At 52.7% G+C, this 19,349-nt stretch overlaps 7 protein-coding genes across 7 annotated transcripts; 3 read left to right on the forward strand and 4 right to left on the reverse strand.

Moving 5' to 3' along the window:
* Positions 1 to 343: 343 nt before the first annotated feature.
* On the reverse strand, positions 344 to 2,096 carry MRS44_012890 (uncharacterized protein; the record flags this gene model as incomplete). Its single annotated transcript, XM_046277529.2, has 3 exons — positions 344 to 1,048; positions 1,125 to 1,342; positions 1,391 to 2,096. 3 exons carry the CDS (start codon positions 2,094 to 2,096, stop codon positions 344 to 346), a joined length of 1,629 nt encoding a protein of 542 aa, XP_046126533.1.
* A 420-nt stretch (positions 2,097 to 2,516) lies between these two features.
* MRS44_012891 (uncharacterized protein) lies at positions 2,517 to 4,611 on the forward strand (the record flags this gene model as incomplete). Its single annotated transcript, XM_065618949.1, has 3 exons — positions 2,517 to 3,937; positions 4,146 to 4,230; positions 4,342 to 4,611. The coding sequence occupies 3 exons, from the start codon at positions 2,517 to 2,519 to the stop codon at positions 4,609 to 4,611; spliced, it is 1,776 nt and encodes a 591-aa protein (XP_065475021.1).
* Positions 4,612 to 4,937: 326 nt separating this feature from the next.
* Positions 4,938 to 5,667, reverse strand: MRS44_012892 (uncharacterized protein; the record flags this gene model as incomplete). Its single annotated transcript, XM_046279706.2, has 2 exons — positions 4,938 to 5,277; positions 5,327 to 5,667. 2 exons carry the CDS (start codon positions 5,665 to 5,667, stop codon positions 4,938 to 4,940), a joined length of 681 nt encoding a protein of 226 aa, XP_046126531.1.
* A 2,511-nt stretch (positions 5,668 to 8,178) lies between these two features.
* MRS44_012893 (uncharacterized protein) lies at positions 8,179 to 9,597 on the forward strand (the record flags this gene model as incomplete). The annotated part of the gene is made up of 1 exon (XM_046277528.2): positions 8,179 to 9,597. One exon carries the CDS (start codon positions 8,179 to 8,181, stop codon positions 9,595 to 9,597), a length of 1,419 nt encoding a protein of 472 aa, XP_046126530.2.
* A 338-nt stretch (positions 9,598 to 9,935) lies between these two features.
* On the reverse strand, positions 9,936 to 13,599 carry MRS44_012894 (uncharacterized protein; the record flags this gene model as incomplete). The annotated part of the gene is made up of 4 exons (XM_065618950.1): positions 9,936 to 12,228; positions 12,275 to 13,093; positions 13,143 to 13,442; positions 13,490 to 13,599. 4 exons carry the CDS (start codon positions 13,597 to 13,599, stop codon positions 9,936 to 9,938), a joined length of 3,522 nt encoding a protein of 1,173 aa, XP_065475022.1.
* A 590-nt stretch (positions 13,600 to 14,189) lies between these two features.
* On the forward strand, positions 14,190 to 15,529 carry MRS44_012895 (uncharacterized protein; the record flags this gene model as incomplete). The annotated part of the gene is made up of 2 exons (XM_065618951.1): positions 14,190 to 14,537; positions 14,627 to 15,529. The coding sequence occupies 2 exons, from the start codon at positions 14,190 to 14,192 to the stop codon at positions 15,527 to 15,529; spliced, it is 1,251 nt and encodes a 416-aa protein (XP_065475023.1).
* A 458-nt stretch (positions 15,530 to 15,987) lies between these two features.
* MRS44_012896 (uncharacterized protein) lies at positions 15,988 to 18,447 on the reverse strand (the record flags this gene model as incomplete). Its single annotated transcript, XM_046278986.2, has 2 exons — positions 15,988 to 18,141; positions 18,190 to 18,447. The coding sequence occupies 2 exons, from the start codon at positions 18,445 to 18,447 to the stop codon at positions 15,988 to 15,990; spliced, it is 2,412 nt and encodes an 803-aa protein (XP_046126528.2).
* Between the last annotated feature and the right edge of the window lie 902 nt (positions 18,448 to 19,349).

Here is a 19,349-nt window from a genome sequence, read left to right on the forward strand (position 1 = left end):
TGGTCTAGACCCTCTTTTGAAACGGATTCAGAAAGATGGTGCTTGGCGGTCATCAATAGCTGCATTGCGCAGTGTGATGAGACGCGCGGCTTACAACTCGCTTCTAAACATCGACTACAATCAGTATGCGGTTTGGTCACCCTCTAAGCGAACTGCAAGCCTATCACAGCTGAAGTTCCATGCATAGATAGTTGTCGGCCCGGGAACTCTATGGGTGTAATAATCTTGACTAGCTTCTATTCAAGTGGGTTGATATCTGCCTATTCAGACATGAGCCGAGGTCGGTTCCGGCTAATATCCATCGGGCTTTGCAAATATAGCCAGCCGAAGCAACTATCCGTCATTAAACCACCGTTCCAGCCACCTTGCTCTGCGTGTTCTTGGGAGCGTCGAAATCATAGCAGACATCAGTGATGGGGAGCTCGACATGGTACAGGTTGGCGCTCCACCACTTTGTAGCGAATCCAACAAGATCAAAGACAAAGTCGGACTTGAAGGTGACATCACAGTCTCCGACAACTCCTCCAGAGGCTCCTCCGACGTGCGTAGCTGTTCCGTTGGTCGAAGCGCTGGCAGACTGCTCTGAGTCGAGAGTAAACTTGTTGATCAAAGCGGGCTTAGCTGTGAGACCGCTGCTGAGGTCGATGAGTCCTCCCAGGACCTTCACGGCCAGTTGAACAGTCACAGATGTGCTAGCGTTGAGTCCAACTTCGACGCTCTCGCTAACGTTGGCGTAAGAAGTGTACTGGGGCACCCAGCCGGTAGCAGAGTTCTTGGCTGAGTCAAGGACGTCGAGATGCACGTTTCCATCAGGGATAGAGATGCCAGCACCAGCGGTCACGGAAACGGCACCTGAGGCATCAATATCGACACCAACGGCGAAGCCGACACCTGGGCCGAGAGAGACGATTCCTGGGACGTCGATAAGGTTGAAAGTAAGAGAATCAGGGTCGTAAAGAATGGATCGAGACCAGGCAGCTGCGACATCGGCGCTCAGGGCGACGTCGGCAGAGAACTGGGTGTCAATGTCAAAGTAGAGATGCTCGAGCTAAGACGGTCAGCACCCGCATGTCAAAGAGCTTGCATGTATCCAAGGGTTGGTTCAATGAAATTCAGAAACTCACCTTGAATCCCCAGAAGTTGTACTTGAGGTATCCCGAGAACGTGACAGTAGACGCAAACTCGGCCTGGTCGGCCTTGACAGTCACCCAGGGGTCTTCCTTGAACAGGATTGTATCCTCTGGCAGTCCAGCTCCGAAGCTCAGGGCAACGCTGGGATCAAGCGTGAGCCGCTTCTTGAGGGTAGTAGAGGGAATAGAAGAAAACTCCATCTCAAAGCTGTCTGTGCACTTGTCAGTACATTGCAACAGTTTTCATGTGTGCAACTCACCAGCCACCTCTGAAATGTCCACCTTTGAGGCACTGCAGGTAATGGTCTGCTTCTTCTCATCGGGAGAGACGTTTCCAACTGAGAAAAAGGTACGCTGAGATCCCGAGTCGCAGCCGCTTGAGCCACTGGTGATGATGGTAAAGTCGCTGTACTTGACCCAAGACTCCTTGGCCTTTTTGAAACCTTCTCCCTTTCCAAACTCGACGGTGATGGAGTCGCCGCTGCACTGAACCTTGGCGATGGATCCGATGGTGTCGAGAGCAACAGCAGGCTTGTTCATGTCGATCTTCATGTTGATGGAGCCATCTGCGGTCTTATTGCCGGGGACGTTTCCTCCAGGGACAGTTCCCTTGGGGGCGCCATAGGACAGCTTGACCTTCTTCTTGGGGACACAGTTCTCGGGGTTGGAGTGATCCTCATCAGGGTGGGGAACTGGCGTAAAGATGACGGTGGTGTTGTGCTGAGCAGTGGGAGTTGCTGGGCGAATCGTGGTCGTGACAGTCTCGGAAGCCTTGGGAATCTTGACAGTCTCGGAGGGTTTGGCACTCTCGATCTGCGCAGCGGCAACAGTAGGAACTTGGCTGGGCATTTCCACTACAATGTAGCGGACAGAGCACGCGCATGATTCTTCAGCAACGGCATGACGGGCGAGCAGCAGCAGATTGCTGACTGCAAAAAGAATGGACGAAGATGCAGAGATCTTCATGTTGAATGAGTGAATGGCAACTGTAGGAGATTAGCGAAAGGAGGGATGCATGGTCAACAGAGAGATTTCGCAAAAGGGATGTAGTTATCTATATACATGATATATCGAGACAGGGTCCTATAGCGTCCTCGGTATAGCCCGAATAGGGCAGGAGGTACCACAACGGCATGTGAAGAATCTACTGGGTATAAGATAATTAAAACCGCCGAGAAGTGGAGTAGTCATGAGGTGAGAACGGTGGCAGTTGTGAGGCTAACTCCGGTTGGACCCTGCAGAGCCATCGAGTTGTGGCTTGGCCCGCTCTATGACATGGGTTGTGATGCAGCCCGTTAAGGTAGCGAAACTCAAACCCAACAACTACAGCCCTTCACGGCACTTATACCCACATCCCGTCGGCGAAGCCCTACGTGATCTATACCCATGTCAGTGTCTGAGCAACTTGTCCAGAGCGTCTTCAAGACAATCCCTCCCCGCTTGCGTGGACCTGGAGGCGCTGTCGCCGTCGTCAAGGATGGGCATCTCCTCGGGCAGACCGTTTGGGGGTACGCAGACCTTGACAGGAGAATCCCCATGACGGCGGACACGCCGATGCCCATCTGTTCCATCTCGAAGCAGATGACATGCGCCGTGCTGCTCGACCTGGAGCGTAACCCGACGTTGTCCATGTCCAAGGGTGACATCAGGGGGCAGTTCGAGGCTGAGCTCAAGCGGCTGCTGCGTCCAGAGATGACAAAGGACGGCAAACTGACCCTGGAGCACCTGTGCGATAACCGCTCCGGTATTCGTGATTACTGGGCATTGACCACGCTCTGGGGTGCCAAGCCGGAGGGACGGTTCGACCTCGACAAGGACGGCCCGCAAGCAAGGGACCGACTGAGGAGCTTCCACTTCGAGCCAGGGACAGAGTATTCCTACTCCAACACCAATTTCCACATCTTGGCGCGAATCATTGAGAAAGTGAGTGGAGAGTCGTTCGAGGTGCTGCTGGGAGAGCGAGTCTTTGGTCCAGCTGGGATGAAGACTGCACGGCTGTGCGCAGACACGTCAAAGCTGCCTGAGCCGTGTGTTGGATATGAGGGGGATGAGAAACGTGGCTATACGCCTGCTGTTAACCGTATAGAGTGGGATGGTGACGCTGGCATTGTGGCTTCGCTCTCAGACATGGTTGCTTACGAGGGATATCTGGATCACAGCCTGTCTGATCCGACGAGCTGGTACCGGGCTGCGATTGAACCGTCACAGTATAGTGATGGCACACCGGCTGTGTATCGCTACGGTCTCTCCCACGTCGACGTTGAAGGAGTGGAGACTATTGGCCATGGCGGTGCACTACGTGGGTTCCGGTCTCGACGTCTTCAGGTTCCAAAGGAACGTCTCTCTGTCGTTGCCATGATCAACCACGAGTCAGAGGCGGGAACACTTGCTGAGCATGTTTTGAGAGGTATCCTGAACCTCCAAAGACCTCAGTTCCCCGTTGTCGCACCGACTCCCGACTGGTTCGGTACCTTTATTGACGACAGGACCTTTCTGGCAATCACGGTGTCACCGAGCGTCAAGGGGAAAGTCAGCATCTACTACGCTGGGTATCCCGAGTCCATCACTCTCACGGAGCCTTCTCGTGGAGCGTCTCGCGACATGACTGCGACTCTCACTTTAGATGCACTTCACATCGAACGCCTGAAGGATCACAGGACCCTCAGGGCTGTACGTGTAGTCCAGAGCGACACCCCCGTCGACAATGCCTTTTACCAAGGCGACTTTTACTGCGACGAGATTGATTCGACCTTTCACTGTTACGATCAGGGCGGTGTAATGTTTGGTGCCTTTGACGGATTCCTGAGGTGAGGGGCCAGTACAGCCGATGCGGTATGTTGGTGGTCATGTTTGGACTCTCTCATGTCCGCGTGGAATGGATGCTCCAGCGCCTGGTGACTGGACTGTTGTGTTCAAGTGTGAAAAGGATGCTATTGTTGGTGTTGGCATTGGGTGTTGGCTTGCCAGGTCACTCTATTTTGTCAAGCAGTAGGCAAGTATTCCGCTCTTTTGCAGAACGGCAGAGGTCTGGGTGCTCATTTGCGAGGAGGATAGGGTAGCTGTTGATGCTTGGGTTGTATGCAACATGATTGATGATGATGTAAGTTACGAAACAACACAGAATGAACATGAATGGCTTATTCAGACTTTGATTGTAACTTCATCTTCTAATTTCGATGTACCCAATGCCTAATAACATGGCTGATTTCAGCTAGCTCAAGCTGCCGGTATCGTAGCTAGATACACAGCTAGACTCACGTCAGCCCAGCGTCACGAACCCACTTCAGCAGCATCAAACCTCCGGAACTCGGCCTACAAAGAGAAATCTACGGCTGTCGTCAGCCAATCTCGCTGTGCACTTCTCAAAACACTTCAATTGCTGACCGAGAGTGTGAATATTGCTCACTTGGTTGGCTTCATCAGCATCGGCGTTTACATGACACCTTCGGAGTTCACATTGGATGGGACTTTCGCCGTCTAGCAGGGTTCTTCAACCTTCTTGGACCTCCTACTCCACTTGGTGCCGCCATCGGCGACCGATGGTCCGAACCCCGCCTTCTAGATGCGCCTCATGATCAAAAGTTGGGCGGTTACTGTTTTATCACTTCACGTAGACAGATAGGAACAATTTTGGTCATTTCTTCATTTATTCTTCATCTTTATGCTATCACAAATGGCAAGTCTAGAGTAGGAGACCAGTCATGGTGGTTCCGTCCACTGGTATCATGACAGCGGTCGTACTGCGCCCATTCAAATCCCCCTTGCACATCTGCTCGGTATCATTTTGGGTATTAAGTGGTGATCCCTTTACTGGGAAATAACCTTCTCCTTGGCCAGAGGAGTGAATCGGAGGTAAGGCTTGACGATACGGAACTCGGGGAAGAGGGTCTTGGCCTCCTCGTTCTTGACGGAGGGGTGGACAATGACGTCCTCACCGGGGACCCAGTTGATGGGGGTGGTGACGCGGTACTTGTCGCCGGTCTGGAGGGAGTCGATGATGCGGAGGATCTCGGCGGCGTTGCGGCCGGTGGAGGCGGGGTAGGAGAGGATGGTGCGGATGGTCTTCTTGGGGTCAATGAAGTAGACGGATCGGATGGTGAAGGCAATGCCCTTCTCATCGACGTTGGTAGCATCCTGCTGGTCGATCCTGGGAAGTTAGTTAGCAGACGTACATACTATGAGAAGCGGCGGCTTACATGTCGTAGAGCAGAGAAACCTTGCGCTGCTTGTCACCAATGATGGGGAACTCGACGTTGCCGCCAGTGACCTCGGAGATATCCTTGATCCAGCCCTCGTGGGACTCGATGGTGTTGGCAGAAAGACCAATGGGCTTGACACCACGCTTGGCGAACTCGGGGGCAAGCTTGGCCATGGCGCCGAGCTCGGTGGTGCACACGGGAGTGTAATCCTCAGGGTGGGAGAAGAGGATGACCCAGTTGTCGCCGATGAACTCATGGAAGTCGATGTTGCCCTTGGTGGTCTCGGCCTGGAAGTTGGGGGCGATGGAGCCCAGACGAAGAGGAGCGGGAGCAGACATTTTGGCAGATGAAGTTGAAGAAGTTTTGAGTAAAAAGGGTATCAAAGTTGTTTGGGAAGCAAAAGGGAAGAAAGGAGGGAAGAATGAGGGAGGGGGCGGGGATTATATAGACAAGACGTGTTCTCCCGAGCAAGCACGACAGGCCGGTAGGAATTCCGAATACGCACGCAACTCGCTCAGCCTTTTCGAGTGGGTTGCTAAGCTGCTACACCTTGTTGGAAAGCTCGCCGGCTAGTGGCACGCCCAAGGGGATGCTAGCCCGCGACGATCCAGCCTCGCCCAGAGGCCAGATGAGTCCAATTGAGGGCGCCACGAGGTGAATTGGCACATTGACGTTGGGGCTGTTGAAGCTCGGCGTGCAACCTTTTTGACCTGAAGTTAATCCACCTCATAAAGTGTAGGACCGCTCACATGTACCAGCAAGCTTGCTTGATCTCTATATTACAGCAATTCAATTACCACTATCTATTCTCACTCTCATCATCTATCTTCTGTCCATCATCATCTCCCTCATCCCCTTCATCACCCCGCCAAACCAAATAAACAAGACACCCCTCACTCATAATGTATCTCTCCCCCACCATCACAAGCCTCCACCACCCGCCAACCTGCCCCTCACTTGGCCCCAGAACGGCAAGGTTCGGTATTGCGTGCTGGGGACGCGCCTCGATTGGTTCACCCACGAGAATTGTGCCATCGCCAGCGGCAATGCTGCCATCGCGACGTTCCTGACGCAATCCTCCCGCCTGCGGCGTGAACTCACCTGCCTGCCATGGCGCGATGGGCCGGGCACATCTGTGCGCTTCCATGGGCTTCGGAAGTCGGGGCGGGTTCTTGTTGGTTGAGAGATACGGCAGTGAGACGTGGCAGTGAGGATAGACGCGGTGTAAGAGCCACTATTTGATCAGAGTGAGTTTTTAGCATTGACCATCCTTGACAAAATAAACTATTCTTGACTGCATTTGGAGTGGTGATGGTCCCTTGTTTTCGTCAACATCAAGGCGATACGCCATCCGCAAAACTGCCGGGCCCAGCACACCATGGCAGCCAAGCCTAATCACACAAACCTCGCATCACATCGCGTTACGCCGTAGCTTCGCGTCCAGGTGTGATTGACAGAGACAGCTCTGCCTGACATCCACTTTCATCCCCACGTCGCCAGCAAGTCCGGTCTGTCGCTGGAGGCCTACCGCCCGACCCGATGGAGGGGCTGGTTGAGAGCTGGCGGGGTAATTGACTGTTGTAGGGTAATTGAGGCCGCTCAGGTATGAAGATAGACATCGTGTAGTCTACAGTCTAGAGTTTGGGGTAAAAAAGAAGCAGATTTGAATGCATGGAAGCAATTTGTAACAGGATCGTGGTACCCTCAAATCATCATGATGCTTTCATAGCACGTTCGTAGCCGGCTCCTTCAGGGACGGTGTCGGAGGAGTAGAAGGCATTTAGGAGAATCCATTGCACCCAACTCCTGGGAAGAATACTTAAGAATAGGCCAGTACAAGCTGTTTGAAGCCGTCAGACCTCACAACCAACACTCGGCGACCTCAGCCTTACCATGCATCCGTTGATACAAACGACGACTGTCGAGGCTTCTCCGGTCGTGGAAGGACCCTCCCTGCACGTGCCTCCCACCTCAGGCTCATGGTGGGCCGTACGACTGCCTTTCTTCAACAAACAAGCTCCGGCCGCGTGGCCTAATGGCTAAGGCGCTAGATTTCGGTTCTCGGACACCCGATCCCTCTAGAGATTCCAGGTTCGAATCCTGGCGTGGTCGAAAACAGCTGTCCGGGTATTTTTTTGCGTTTTGGAGCATTTTTGGTGGTTTTCTGAGCATTTTGGTGTTGGTGGTGATGCATTCTCAGGCGGCTTTGATATCCAAATCACGCTCCTTCCCTCTGAGCGCTTGTCAGCCTTCCGCCAACGGCCCGTATCGCGTGGCGTCTAACCCGATTAGGAAATCTTTTTGATCGCGCTCCTTCCCTCTGCGATGAGAAATTCAACGACATCTCTTCCATCGCGATGCTTCACTTTTTGCGTCGGCACTGCTGAAGCTTTTCATGGTGCATCTGGATCGTGGTGGGTCAAATGCATCAGCGCTTGTCGGCTGTCCGGACACAGTTAGCTCCCCCATCATCCCACAGTGGAGCGTCCCCTTGATTGACCAGGTCAACAGGTACCAACCCGAAACCGCCAGAGACACCCTTTGCCAAGTATCTGATACATTCCCGCTGCAATTCTCGTCTGGGAAAACGCGCTGGAGAATTCGGGGCCAAAAGGCCACCATTGAACGCCACAGCACGCCAGACAAAGTCGAGTTCGAATGCAACGCACTTGAAGCGTCTGGATCAAATAAAGTGGCGGCAAATAGGGGTAGTGGGGAATAGGGAGGGATCTTCCTTCCCGGATGGAACACTGGCCGTCGCTGTTATTTAGGCGTACGCTTATTCCCACATCCCGTTCCTGCCTCTTCTCCCTTGTCTCGGAATCACGCTCCCTTTGGCCATCTTGACGATGCTGTCCTCCATTTCGCGCGCCCCGCGCTTCTCGGTCACTACTTGTATTCTTATTGCTGCCGGCGTCTCTCTTTTGCTGGTCTTGTTTGCTTATTTCTCGGATTCTTTGAAGGCGCCGTTAGAGTATGCGCACGGCAAGGCTGGCGAGTACTGGGACAAGACTTTCAAGTATGCATCTCCTGTGACTCTGTTGGCACACAGACGTCAATGGCCCACGTGTCGTGACGACTTGGCATTATCTTGGCTCGGCGCTGACCATCACAGACCCTCCACACAGGTGTACAACTGCGAGGACCCTTATCGCCGACCAGGCTACCTCTATATCCCGGCTGATATAAACGGCACCGATCAGTACAAGAAGACACGATGGATCCCGTACACCGATGACCTCCTCGACGCCGAGGACCCTGATTACGCTGTGTACCCTGCCGCCGGCGAAATCGTCTTCAACGCCACCGAGGTGGAATCCGAATACCTCGACCTATCATCCACACCCCGACAATGGATGCCCGCTGTCGTTGCCGAGAGCCAGCGCCGACGAAAGGCTGCTCAGTATATGAAGACGGCCGGCGTTGAGGACTATGCTCCCATGAAGAACGAGGGCGAGCTGGGCTGGCTCTGGGGCCGTCGTATCCTGCTCTTTAGCGACTCGGTCGATCGATTCATGATGGAGTTTTTCTGCAAGGAGCTTGGACGAGGCATGCAACAGCCGGCGCCGCACACGACGGCCACTTGCACTATCCCCGAGTTCAACCTTACCTTCGTCCACTGGCATTTTGCTGGCTCCTTCACATACCGACCTGATTGGTGGTGGATGACCGACATGAAGGCTATCGCTTTTGAGGACCGCTGGGAGCAGTACTGGGGACCCATGAACGAGACGATCCAAGGCCCCAACGGATACCCTGATCTTATCCTTTGGCAGAGCGGTCTCTGGGACCAGCGAGCGTTCTGGGAGAGCGGCGAGGCCAACCACGAGAAGGATGTCTACCCCATGGGAACACGAGTGAGACAGTTGGTCTGGCAAGAAGTCCGTTTCACTGCTGCCCGTCTGAGGAAGTTCGTCGGCCGCATCGCCCTCGAGTTCCCCAAGTCCCCAACCATGTTCCGATCCATGACGATTCACCGCGTGAGCGACGCCGGAGACGCCACCATCTACGACCTGGACCGACTTTCACGAGCCATCGCCGAGAAGGCCGGGCACGAGGTGTTCGAGTGGGGCCGCATCATCACGTCGCTGTCGATGCTGTACAAGGACAAGACGCACCCGGGTAGGGGCCCCGCGAGCTGGCTCTGGGCCGACATGGTGCTCGAGTACCTGGCTCGTGGCGGAGGCGCTGGGGATGAGCAGAGGAAGCCGTACTTTGACGGGTGGGATGCTTGTCACCCGCAGCTTATGAACTGGGGAGGACGATAAAGATTTTCCGTACATGTAGAATTATGAGCGACTAGACTAATCAGACAAGATCACTATCATGCTGTTGACTACTAATGATACCCGCAAGCGTGCACGTGCAACGGCTCCACGACTGCAGATTATACACAGCACTATGGGATGAACTACGAGTGCGTAATGCGGTCATTCCCCTCAAGAAGCCGGCCCCCCTCGAGTAGGGTCGTTAGATGTCTCACGACGTGTCCAAGGTCCAAGCAGATGGGAACGGCAGTCAGAAAAATTTCCCTCATTTTGCTTTGTATCTTTAAACAACAATTGCTTTAGAGGGTGCTTTTCTTGTCATGGCCCTTACATCACCCTCACCCCACAAGAGATTGATTCCAGCCACCCTTTGCCCTCTGCCTTCTCTTTGGCTTCACCGGTTTTGCACCATACTCGATAAGTAGATCTACGAGCGCTTTGTCTCCACGCTTGGCAGCATGGGATAGCGGTATTGCACCGTCTTCCGATGCCCCGTTTGCATCAGCTCCGTTCTCAAGAAGCAACTTGATTATGCCCGGGGGACCCCATGCCTTCGTGGCGATCAGGAGAGGTGTGTGGCCGTGTACTACTTCGCGAGAAGTAGGGAGATGAAGATAATAGTATGATCTAGACTTGTAGTTGACGTCGACTCGCTTTGTTCTCAAGAGAAGATCTACCACGGCCATGAACCTCTCGGGCTCATCTCGGACCCCTACGGGGTACCTACATGCCCCTAGGATAGCCCATGTTAGAGGGGTCCGGCAATGAGAACCTTTACCACAAGCGTCTGGATCAACGTGGCCAGTTTCGAGCAGTCTTTGCACAATTCGAGAATGGCCACCCTCGGCGGCAAATGACAGGGGTGTTCGGCCTGCGATGTGTTCGTCGAGGTCCGCAGCTTTTGAATCGATGTCAATGTTGGGAGCCTGTAGAAGCGCTTCAACGATTTGCTCGTGGCCATCTTCAGAAGCGTAAGACAGTGGAGTCCTCTGGTTGCGGTCTTTTGCGTTAACATCAATGTTTTGACTCTGTAGGAGCGCTTCGACGATTTGTTGACGACCATACTCGGCAGCGTAAGAGAGGGGAGTCCTTTGAGTGAGGTCTTTCGAGTTGACATCGACACCCGGGGTCTGTAGAAGCAATTTAACGACTTGCTCATGGCCGCTCTCAACAGCGTGGGATAGGGGAGTCGTTTGGTTGTAGTCTTTCGAGTTGACATCGGCCTTGTATCTCTGTAAAAGCACTTCAACGGCTTCCACATAGCCTTGATCAGCAGCATACGACAGCGGATTTCTCCCATTCTTGTCTGTTGCGTCAGCATCGAAGACATCGCTGTCGAGAAGAATTTTGGCAACTCCCAGGTGACTGTTTGAAATGGCTGAGCGGAAGAGCGAAGTAGTGAGATTCACCCGATTTGTCGCGAGCAGTCTTTTCACCATCTCCTCATCTCCCTGCTCAACTGCACAAAACATGGGCGATCGATAAGCACCAGTTTTGGAAGAACAGAGAGCCAATCGATCATCGAATTCTGTTGAACCAAGATAGACGCTGTTAGTTCGCAATAGAATATCTACGATGGTGGTCGAGTTTCTTTCGGCAGCATGTGATAGAGCGGTTCGGCTGTTAGAGTCTAGGAGATTGACATTGGCTCGCCCGATGTCGAGAAGTGTCTCACAAGCTCTCCCATGCCCGTTTATCGCAGCTCGATGTAGGGGAGACATGCCCTCTGAATCCCGGCTGTTTGCGTCCGATTCATAGTCGACCAACAGTTGCCGGATGACAGCCTCTTGACCCTCCGCTGCCGCGAAGGCAAGGGGCGTCCAACCTCTGGAAGTTGGCTCATCGACAGTTTCACTAACGGCGAGCTCGCGCACAACACCGACCAGACCAAAATGAGCAGCCACGTGAAGCTCGTTGGTCTGCTCTTTCACTGGGTCAACACAGAATCTGTCTTCATAGTTCTCTGAAAATATCGAGAGAGCTGGGCCCTGGATCAAGGGCTGAAGTGAGGACCGAAAAGCCTGTTCGAGCTGAAAGAAGGCTAAGATCCTCGCAGGTGGTGTTTGATGGGCGTGCATTCCCCAATGTTTGCAAGCATATCGATAGAAAGGCCAGTCTTGAAGACGCTTCCGGTACTCGTCTGGGTTGTGGCAATGTGCTCCCCTAAATGAATTAAACGAGAGATATGTGAGGCAAACCTCAGTCATCTGATCTTCAGAATTCAGAAACCAGGTATCTCTGGTGCGCTCAAAGTACTCCTGAGTGGTGTAGTGAACGAGGCGGATGATGCCACTTTCTTGATCAACAGCGATCAGCCCTCCACAGGCTGTCACCATGTCATCAACATCAGGGAGGTTGTCAAAGTCCAGATCTTCCTCCCCAACCTCCACGGCCAAGGCATGCTGAAGTTCCGATACCGTGAGAGGGGACTTGGAACAGACGATCCACTGCAACACGTCCACAGCGAGCTCCGCCCGATCAGGAAATTGTTTCTGAATACGCTTCATTGTCTGTTTGTAGGTATCGTCATAAGCAGTCGAGCCACGTGGAAGTCCTTCGAGAGCTGTACGAAGGGCTTTGGGAGTGCGTTTGTACATTAGAGACTCGAGATGGAGATGGGCGAGTAGGAACCTAGGAGGATCAGCGATATCGCCGAAAGGAGTCTGGAGCCACGTACATTCCGTCCACGACCTGCACTATCTGACTTTTGACCTGTTCTTGAAGGTCGGGGTTACGTGCAACAAAGCCTGGCAAACGGCCGAACTGGCCGTCGAGATATTTCCGAACGTCATGTTCACTAGCGCGCACCTCGACCGACACGGCCTTGGGGAACCAAGCCTCTATCTCGGGAATGGGCCGAGATGTGCACATGATGTTGGCTGAGAGGGTAGTTTGGAGCTCCATGAATTCTGACAATATGGTGTTCCGGCGTCCGTCTCGGAGGGGGCATTCGTCGAGGGCGTCGACGATGATGAAGCCTCTTGAGTATAGCGAGGACAGCCTGTGAATAAGGTCACAGACTTCCTCAAATGCCAGCTTGGAGCCCCATCTAATATGCTCCCTGTATAACTCTTCAACAGCGGCTGGGATATTAGATTGGCGTGCTACTAGCTGCCTAAGCAAGCTCCCAAAGACCTGGTCGATGGTTTGGTTCTCCTGCTGCTGATAATTGAAGTAGATGTAAGACACAGAAACACTTGTATCATCCTGAAACTGCTTCATGAGTTCTTCAACCACGATAGATGAGAGAATCGTCTTCCCAGCGCCGGGGATCCCCGGACAGAAGAGAGTTTGACCATTGGTGGACCTCCAAGAAGCGAATTCGGGGGATTGAAGAAGCCACAGGCCTGTTCCCGCTTGTCTCCGAGCTGAAATATCGTTCTGTTGAGCTGTGTGATCGAAAGAGCTGAGCCAATTGAGAATGGCGAGCCGTTCTTGATGGTCCTGACACTGGTTCAGACGGTCGACGCCCTTCTTTACCGCTACAGTTGTCGCGCTGAATTGGTCAGACCAGTAGCCCAAGACACTTTGTGTGTATATATCACCTGGAAAGTTGGTTGAGCGATGCAGTAAGCATCGCAATGCTCGAATTGATGCGTTGCCGAAGCTCATCAGCCTCTGTGGGCTCCCACTTGAGCTTCTTCCAGACTCGTCGAACAGATTTGCGAGGATTGCTATGTGTGCTGTCCAAATCACTGAACCTGTCACAGACAGCTTGGAGGTCATGGAGAACAGCTTCGCAAGTGCCCATCGCTTGCTCTAGATTAGTCTCTTGCTGAGCAGTGAGATCCAACTCGTCAACTTTGATATCGACGTCTTGGAGTAACATAGACAGCACTTTGGTCCTGAGACTTTAGCTTCTAGTCCAATACAGCCGGGAGTCTATACTAACTCATCAGAAAGATTCTTAAACTGGCTCGGCGCCCCGTTAAAGTTCTTGCGAATCTTGTGCGCCAGCTGCGCAGCGGTGAGGAAATCACCGACGCTGAATCCGAAACTCATCTTGACGAATGAGGAGGTGGGCGTTCCCTGATAGACAGAGACCACTGATGTTTGTGTGTTCGGTCGTCCGCTGGGAAGAAAGGAGTTGGCAGGAAAGAAGTCGCTGAGCAGGGTTGAAGCAAAAGAGGAGAGAAGTTGGGCTAGGAAAGAGGAAAATTCAGGTCTGGCAGAGTCGTAGAGCCTCGTGAGGCAGAGTTAAGGCGGCCTGGGACTTGGCGACCAATCCATCAGACGTGGCGGACTAAGCTGCATGTTGACGGCCGATGGTTGGATATTCGAGGATGGCAGTGCTGTTTGGATGTGACAGAATCACAATTGGCTTTTCAAGGCATAAATGCATGTTCCTAGAAATGAGTATATGCAATTGTTTAACGTAGAGGTTAGATAGAAACTCTACAGAGTCTTGACTCTATGTTGATATTTGTAGTTGGCTCTACTTCCTTATTCAGCAAATAGTCATATGTCTCGATTAGGAATGAGTGACCATGCATCCAATCCATGCAACTCAACGCCTTATAAAGACGTCGCATCCACCTGCAAGGATTCACCGCTCAACGTTTCCTACTCATTCGATATACCTACGCTTCAAAATGGCGTTACAAAACCCCGAGTCAACCCAAAAATCGGAAACCGATAATCACACGACTGAAAGCCCTGATGATGACGTCCTTACGTACCCAGAAGGCGGCTTTAGAGCCTGGGGCGTCGTCTTTGGATCTTTTTGTATCATGCTCTCTGTTTTTGGCGTGATCAATACTGCGGCTGTTTTTGAGTCGTATTTTATGGAGAATCAGCTTCAAGATAAAGAGCCGTCGACTGTGGCATGGATCTTTTCGCTGTATCTCTTCAACATTTACTTCCTGGGCTTATTGGCGGGCCCTATATTTGATCAACACGGGCATCGACTACTCATCTTTGTGGGCAGTGTTTTAGTGGTGGTTAGTTTTATGTTGTTGAGCTTATGTTCAGGTAATATCCTATCAACTCCTTGAGAGCTATGACTTACCGGTGTCTAGAATATTATCAGATAATCCTCTGCTTCTCTATGGTCTTTGGAATTGGAGCTTCTCTCATGAACATTCCCGCATACGCTGTTATCGGACATTGGTTCCACAAACGCCGTGGCTTTGCAGTCGGCGTTGCTTCCACAGCGGGAGGTATTGGCGGCATCATATTCCCTCTGCTCTTTCAAGCTACCCTTCCGAGCATTGGATTTGCCTGGAGCATGCGGATGCTGGGATTTATTCTGCTCTTACTCGCCGTACCTTCGAATCTTTTGATTCGGACTCGTCTACCACCGAGTGAGCAGTTTGAATCCGCGTGGCCTGAGTTTGGGTTGTTTAAAGATTCAAGGCTGTCTCTATGCTGCGTGGGAATATTCTTTATGGAATATGGGATTATGGTTCCTTTGACATATGTCGTGTCATATGCCACAGAACACGGACACGCATCTACCAACAGCTATATGCTCCCAGCGCTGCTCAACGCCGGCAGTGTCGTTGGAAGAGTTGTTCCAGGAATCATCTCAGATCGGATCGGCAGATTCAACGTCCTCATCATCACCGTTGGAGCATGTATCATCTGCGTTCTTGCACTCTGGCTACCAGCGGGAGATTCAAAACCCATGCTCATAGCCTTCACCCTCCTCCTGGGCTTCGCAAGCGGTGGAAATGTCAGCTTGGTCCCTGTCTGCATAGGCCAGCTCTGCGATTCGAAAGATTACGGACGATATCTGTCAACTGCTCTACTGGCGGCGAGCTTTGGAACCTTGACGGGCATTCCTATAGGGGGTGCTCTCCTCGGGCTTGGTAACGGAGATGGGTGGTTGGCTGTCATCATATTTTCTGGTGTTTCGTATGCGGTGTCTTGGAGTTGTTATGTTGCTGCGAGGATACTGGCCGTAGGATGGACGGTGAACGCCATATATTGAGAGTCGACTTTTGTCATGGGGCGAGGTTGCGAAAACCTTTGGACATAGATCTCCGAGATGGAACCATACATGATGAGGAAGAATTAGGAAGGGATAAACGAGATAGATGATATACTACCAAAGAAAAGGGACTGAACTAGCCACACGAATATTATAACCTGGCCATACATCGGTCACATAGGTAACTGAAGTCCAGGACATGTACGCTTGAAAATATAATTGGTATATCGTATCTGAATACTTGAGGTATAACTGCCACCCACTGCCTCCCATGCATCCATTATCCCACAATGCTCATCCCAAAACAACTCGAAGTCGCTCTCAAAAATGCTGCTCAAAACAAAAGAAAGAAAAATATGTTAAAGGTGGCTCTCCCTCCTCTTGTCTTGATGTACTCTCTCTCGTCTAAGCCAAAATGCTCATCTTGTACCCCTTCTCGCATATCTCGGCTGGTCTCCCTAGTCCCAGAGAATCCAGCCCGCCCTCTCCTCTGGGCCATATCGCCCTCGGCTTTCTACGCTGAGGGCCTTGTTTGGAGTGTTTGAGATTTGATGTACGTCATATGGCTCGGGATCACTAATGTCGGTGTCATCTCTGTGGACGTCGCTGGAATGATATGCTTCGCTTGTTTCAGCTTCTTCAGCAGGCGGCGAAATGCTTGTGCGTGGTTGCCATGCTGGTGCAGACCAAGGCTCTGGAGTGGCTTCCTCTGGCTCTTCATCTACTGCCACCTCTGTATTGTCATCCACCCCCTTCAAAGGTGGAGTTATGGGCTTCGAAAAGTTAAAGTTTGGGTTGGTTTCCTCGGCGTGAATTGAGGGTGCGAGTGTAGCTCGGGTGTGAATGTGAACTTGGCTTCTAGATGCTCTCTTCAGACGAGGCTTGCGCTGCGAAAGGGATGACCCGACCTGGCTTCGGCGGGACTCCATCTCGAGTCGCTCTTCTTGTTCCGTCTCATCGTCGGTGATGGCATCATCCACGAGTAACCATTGTCTGGGAGCCACGAGGAGGCTGCTTCCAGACTTCCGACGATGTCGCTTCTGGTTCTTTGTCTCGGCAGACGCCGCCGCCGCTTGTCCTGCCTGCGCTGTGGGAGGGATCTTGAGGGGGATGTTCCCCATGGTGACATTCAGGCGACGCAGGTCTCGCTGACTCTCAGAAAAGATGACTCTGGCCCGAAGCCTATGCACCGCGCGATCCAAGGCCAGCTCAATAGCACATCGGTCTCGTATCCGGCTCAGTTTGGGCCAGGTCGCCCGCTCACCCACAAGGCACGCTCGCATCATGAACTCGGGCGACGGGTTTCGCATCAGCCGTGGGAGGTCGTTGATGCTCATCTCGGGGAGGATGTTGATGTCACCAGAGTACTTCTGGCTGAGGACACTGCGAAACTTGGTGGCAAGATTGGGCATGATGCCAAGTTCAGCCAGGAAGTGAAGTCGGTGCAGTGCCTCATCCCTCGCCAGAGATGTCAATGTGTACATCCAGTCAAACTCGTCGGTATTGACTTGCTGGGGGCGTTCCGGCTTTCTTTGAGGGGACAAGTGGTCATCCTTGGCAAGAAAGGGGACGACGTGGGGGTTCACTTGGGAAACGATAAAGTGATTCACGTTGAACATTTCCGAGAGACGCGTCATGGGCAAGTCATTGTCCACTGAGCCATCAATCCAGCGCTGTGGAGTTGGGTTCCATGGCAAGTGCTCGCCCGTAATGGGATCTTTGACGAGAAGAGGTGACGCGTTGAAGACGAGAGGAACCGAACATGAAGCGGCGACAGCGGACCAGATCATGACATTGGGAGCCGTGACGTAGTTGAGCAGTCTCGGCAGCTCGTACATGGAAGCTGTCGAGACGCAAATGTTGAGAATTCGGCGTGTTCGATTGTAAGCCTCTTGAAAGGTCATGTCTCCCATCAAGCCTCTCATGACCCTAGTAAGATGCTTGATGTCGGACCAACTTCCTTCGGTTAGCAGACGGCGCAAGTTGTTCCAAACGCCGTCTGTGCCATCGGGACTCTCGAATACGGAAAGGTCTCCGTAGGGAAACTCCTCGATCAACTGAGGGATTTCCTCGTCTGTTCGCGTGCACATGGCGGCGCAAACAATGCTTCCGGCGCTGGCGCCTGAAATGATCCTTGGTAGAAGTTGTGCCTCAAACAGGGCCTTCAACACGCCAATATGGGACATGCCAAACGTGCCGCCGCCTGACAGGAGCAAAGCGCTTCGACCGAAGCTCTGTCGGGCGAAGAGGATGCCTTCAAGCAAGTCGCGATACTCAACACTCTGGTCGAGCCGACTTTGTGTGACAACAGCCTCAATTGTCTGTATTGTGGACTCGACGTAGCGCTCGATGAGATGCTTCGTTCCTGAATAAGAGTGTCGGTAGAGATCGACATTATCCATGCCGCCGAGATCTCGAGAGAGGGCGGTGCGTATCAAGTGCATCATGGTATGAACGTCGCATTTGGTGCGGGCTTCGTCGAGGGCTTGGAGACGCTCCTTGATCAGCTTGGGGTTGTAGTCGCCCGACGATGCGTCTCGTTTCCACTCGTCGTTTCCTTCGAGAACGTCGAGTTCTTTCGCGGCAGCCTCCCATTGCGCGCGAGACTCGGCCTAGGCCTATTAGCAAGTGACGGGACAGGAGAGGCGACAGCAACTCACATTTTGCATGCGCAGACCCAAATGATGTTTCCTTTCTTCCAACTGTTGAACCTTTTGGCGCTGGTCTTCCGTCAAACCATCCTTGCACCATAACCAAGTATCATTGGCCTGTTTGATGGCCTTTTGAATCGTACTGACGACCGCTGGACCCGAAGAGGACACGCTCGGTGGACGCTTCGCTTTCGTGTTCGACTTGACGGGAGACTTGGGTTTCGAGTGGGTAGGAACCGCACGGGTTTGGAGCAGCAGATCGGCCATGATAAAGGCCCACGCAGGTCAAGCGTGGGAACAAGGTCGTCTGCGAGGAGGGAGCGGTAGCGGCGGAGAAAGCGACGTTATAGCATGGCAGGGGAGATGTTTGGAACAGGTTCGAGCGCGAGCGTTGTAGGTTTGAGGATCGTGATAGTAGGAGGAGATAGAGCGTGTTTGCGTCTTGTGATTGAAACTGAGAGATTATTGTTGAAACAGGACAAGAGATGGGAGTAACCGGGGGGTCACAAGTCGAGGAGCGAGCGGAACTGTAGGTGCGGTGCGGTGCGGTGAGTTGGCGGAAGTGGTGGGGGTTGGTGGAGGGGCTCCGAGACACGGCACAGAAGGAGATAACGGCAGTGGCTTGTAAGGACGGCTCGAAGCTTTTCTTCCAGGTAGATACAGGTAACAAGCGATGATCTGAGGGTGATGATATTCGGGGATGGACTTGGTGATGATGAAATTGGATCTTGGTGTGCGAATAGGGACGAGAGGAATTTCTTGAATTTGGGAAGGTCCCCATGACCATGTCCACTTTCCGAAAGATTGAATCCACTTTTCCCCGCCATTGTTGAATGTGGGGAAAACTGTCATGCAGCCGCTGTAGAGCAGTTGCCAACCGCTAAACGCCCTGTAACGTTCTGCATTTACAGGGTATTTGTTTCTCCTTTTTCTTCTCAACACCACATCAAATATTGAACACGAGATATTCAGCTCACTGCCTCCGGAATGCCCTTCGTCGTCAGCCCTCAGCAGACATCTGACCAGCCGCAAACTGGAAGCGCACCCAATTCAGGGCATCCTCACCGCCTGGAGGGAGGGCGGCCGACCAATCAAGGAGACAGGAAGGGCAGCCCTTACAGGGGCACGTGGCCGCATCTCTAGGGTGGCTTTCCAACTGGGGCTGGCCT

This window comes from Fusarium solani (assembly GCF_023522795.1).
Source record: "Fusarium solani strain SB1 chromosome Unknown bctg00000008, whole genome shotgun sequence".
NCBI classification, from domain to species: domain Eukaryota; kingdom Fungi; phylum Ascomycota; class Sordariomycetes; order Hypocreales; family Nectriaceae; genus Fusarium; species Fusarium solani.